We start from the raw sequence: 3031 nt of genomic DNA, 5'->3' as shown, positions 1-3031 counted from the left end.
TTCCCAGGTTACTTTTAAAGATAAGTGAATAATTTCCTGTCTAGTATTCTTCAACTATAAGGACTGTGGCTGTAGCACATGCTCAAATAGGTGTAACAGAACATGAGGTGTGGAAAAGAAGGTCTGGTTTTAAGAGAACTGTGACTTAGGGGAACATCAAAAGAGACCATAGCCTGCTGTACAGAATAATACTTAAAACACCAGCTGCAACATTCATGCCTATACTTCGATAATGCTTTCAGGTTTTAGTATTAATTTAATTCTGTCCTGGAGGTACAAGTTTGTTTCTCTCTTTATATAAAGAAAAATGCTTCAGCATGGCAAAAATGAAAAGAAGTACAGTTCAAGTAGCACATCTACAACCAGCATCATTTTGTACATAAAAACCAACCTTCCAGAGGTGGGAATCCACCATCCACTGAAATTAACAAGACCTCTACTAATTTCTTTGCCCACAGAAACACTTAGTGGATCTCGGCCAATCTTATTCATAATCATATCCACTTTCAAAAGAAAACAGCAATATTTGTACTTCATTCAACAGAAATAAATTATACTCACAATATGGTTACATTTTCAAAACAGATATCTGTTATTGCTTTATCCACAATAGCCACCTCTGTATCAAAAACCTCAGCTCCCATTCTGAACAAACAAAAAACTGCATAGCGCTGTGATTCTGGAGAGAGCCAAAGAAATGTTTTATTAGCCATATTACACATCACAATACTAAATGCTTCCAGTAGACAAAAGTAGAAGAAATGGTAATTCAGACCTCTAAGGAATTGCCCTCAAATTCTTCCCACCATAAATTTTATATCATAGGATTTTATGATAATTGAACTATCAAAGCTGCTGTATAGGTAGAACAACATTCATAGAGGGAAAAATGCCCTCCTTTGCTCAACTTTTTTTTTTTCCTGATAATCAGGGGTAGTTTGTGCTAGCAACTTCAGAAATGTTAGTAAAAATGCAATTTTGTTTACTAAAACTGATTTTAAGCAAAAAAAACCCAAATATTTGATCCAAAGCCTGTCTCATTTTATGAATGTACTATATAGGATTAGTCTATTTTGCTACACTTAGCCCCTCTGACCCTATTGAAAATCAAAGCAAAATCAATGCCAGGTGACAGCTGGAACAGATTTAGGGTTAATCTCCATGACACAGCAAAATGCATGTACTTGAAGACTATCCAATAATCCACTCAACACCAACAGACAACCTTCATTTAAATTTCTCACTGGAAACAGCCTCCAATATACTCTCTCAAGTGTAGACAGGACATAGAACAACATGTTTAATCAGAAGTTTCTCAGCTATCCATTTAATAACAACATTTTTCTGTTACTTCTTCTGGAATTTCTCCTCAGAAGGACTTCTTAGAGACTAGGGTTTAAGCCTACAGAACTACAGGACTTTGAACTAACTCAACTTGCTACAATCAACAACTTCAAGTTAAGAACAACTACATAACAGAGTAAAATATGGACCTACTGAAAGGTCAAAGAAGGGGTTGAAATGAGTATGGACTTCCCCATCCAGTTTAAATTTACAGGCGTAAGCAATTTGTTACCACAGTAGTTCACTACATCTTACATACTTTCTTTATTGCTGAAGTGATCAGAGCCTTTCCACATTAATGGTATTCGAATATCTAAAGGGAAGAAAAAAGTAGGGAAATTAAGTTATAACAAATACTGTAGATCTGTGATCAGAACAAATTACAAAAAGTTTCTTGTTTCTTTTCCTGATGTTCTGGAGGTAACAGGACCTTCTACCTAATGAACAGCACAACTATTTCAATTTTATTATCCATGTCAAAAGAAAATTTATCAGTTAGTTCAATTTGAAGTGTCATTTTCTTTTATAAATTATGTTAGGATAAAGAATATTTTGAATCTCATTTGAAAGTACCCGAAATAACATTTCAGAGTGGCTGTGTAACATAGTTCTGAGAAGTATTCTCAGAACTCAGAGAGTTCTGAGCCCATTATTATGCACAGATGTAAACTGAAACTCTGCTTGCCTTGTGCTGGAAACCACTCATCCAACAGCAAGAAGAAAAACTTCCTGTTTTAATGGAAATGACTGGGATACTTATACTGCAAATACTTAAGTCTTGTTTTGCTAACCACAGAGAAAATATCACTTGTAATCACATTCCCAGTCAGAATTTTCTTCATTGGCATATAAAGAGTTTAGAAATCTTTTTTTTCTTAGCCTCAAAAATATCCTTCTACATCAGAACCATAGTAGAGAGGCAATTACAGAACCATTATTTTAAGTCATGCCTGTCATTTTAATATTAGGAAAATATTTTCTTCAACAAATTTTCCAATTTATCTACTCAATCCAACACAGTACTGAGTGACATCTTCCTCCAGTTTCGAGGACTCAGGTTTAGACATAACGTTTCTTATTAGTCTCTTGTTAAAAGATAAATGCAGTGGGGGCTCTATAAATCTGAAGTTGGTTTCTTAAGTACAACACAATGTTGTTTAAAAGTATATGCAATATATTAAGTGACACATGATGGCAGCAGTGAACAGCACTAGCTCAATTGTCTTTTGATAAAAATCTTCAATATTGTTATAAAGGAGCATTGCTGACTCCAGTGTTGATCTTCATATGAGGCTGATGGAAAAATCCACATATAGTATGCTAAGATGCAGAACAGTAGTGGTATTTTGGCAACAGGTTGTCATGTATTCCTACAGGGTTTTACCCACAAAACTTCTTGCTGATTTAAGTAAAACTGCATATAGTCACTCTGTTTCAGAAGTTATATTAAATGAAAAATTCAAATTTAAGTTAATTTTGAGAATCATAGAATCATAGAATCGTTTAGGTTGGAAAAGACCTTTAAAATCATGAAGTCCAACTGTTAACCTAACACTGCCAAGTCCACCACTAAACCATGCCCCTAAGAACCACATTTACATGTCTTTTCAATACCTCCAGGGATGGTGACTCAACCACTTCCCTGGGCAGCCTCTTCCAATGCTTGACAACCCTTTCGGTGAAGAAA

The 3031-nt window shown here is 34.9% G+C and overlaps 1 protein-coding gene across 1 annotated transcript in view; it reads right to left on the bottom strand.

The window, feature by feature from the left end:
• The window catches only part of RTKN2 (rhotekin 2), a 33255-nt gene that overhangs the window by 20233 nt on the left and 9991 nt on the right, over positions 1-3031 (bottom strand). Inside the window, exons 3-4 of the mRNA XM_009325831.1 lie at positions 1604-1657; positions 562-679 (exon numbers count right to left, since the gene is read on the bottom strand). Of these exons, the coding sequence (XP_009324106.1) occupies positions 562-679; positions 1604-1657 (172 nt within the window). The remainder of the gene's footprint in view (positions 1-561; positions 680-1603; positions 1658-3031) is intronic.

This window comes from Pygoscelis adeliae, unplaced genomic scaffold (assembly GCF_000699105.1).
Source record: "Pygoscelis adeliae isolate BGI_AS28 unplaced genomic scaffold, ASM69910v1 Scaffold4, whole genome shotgun sequence".
In the NCBI taxonomy this organism is placed as follows: Eukaryota; Metazoa; Chordata; class Aves; order Sphenisciformes; family Spheniscidae; genus Pygoscelis; species Pygoscelis adeliae.
This window is presented reverse-complemented; position numbering and strand designations above follow the sequence as displayed.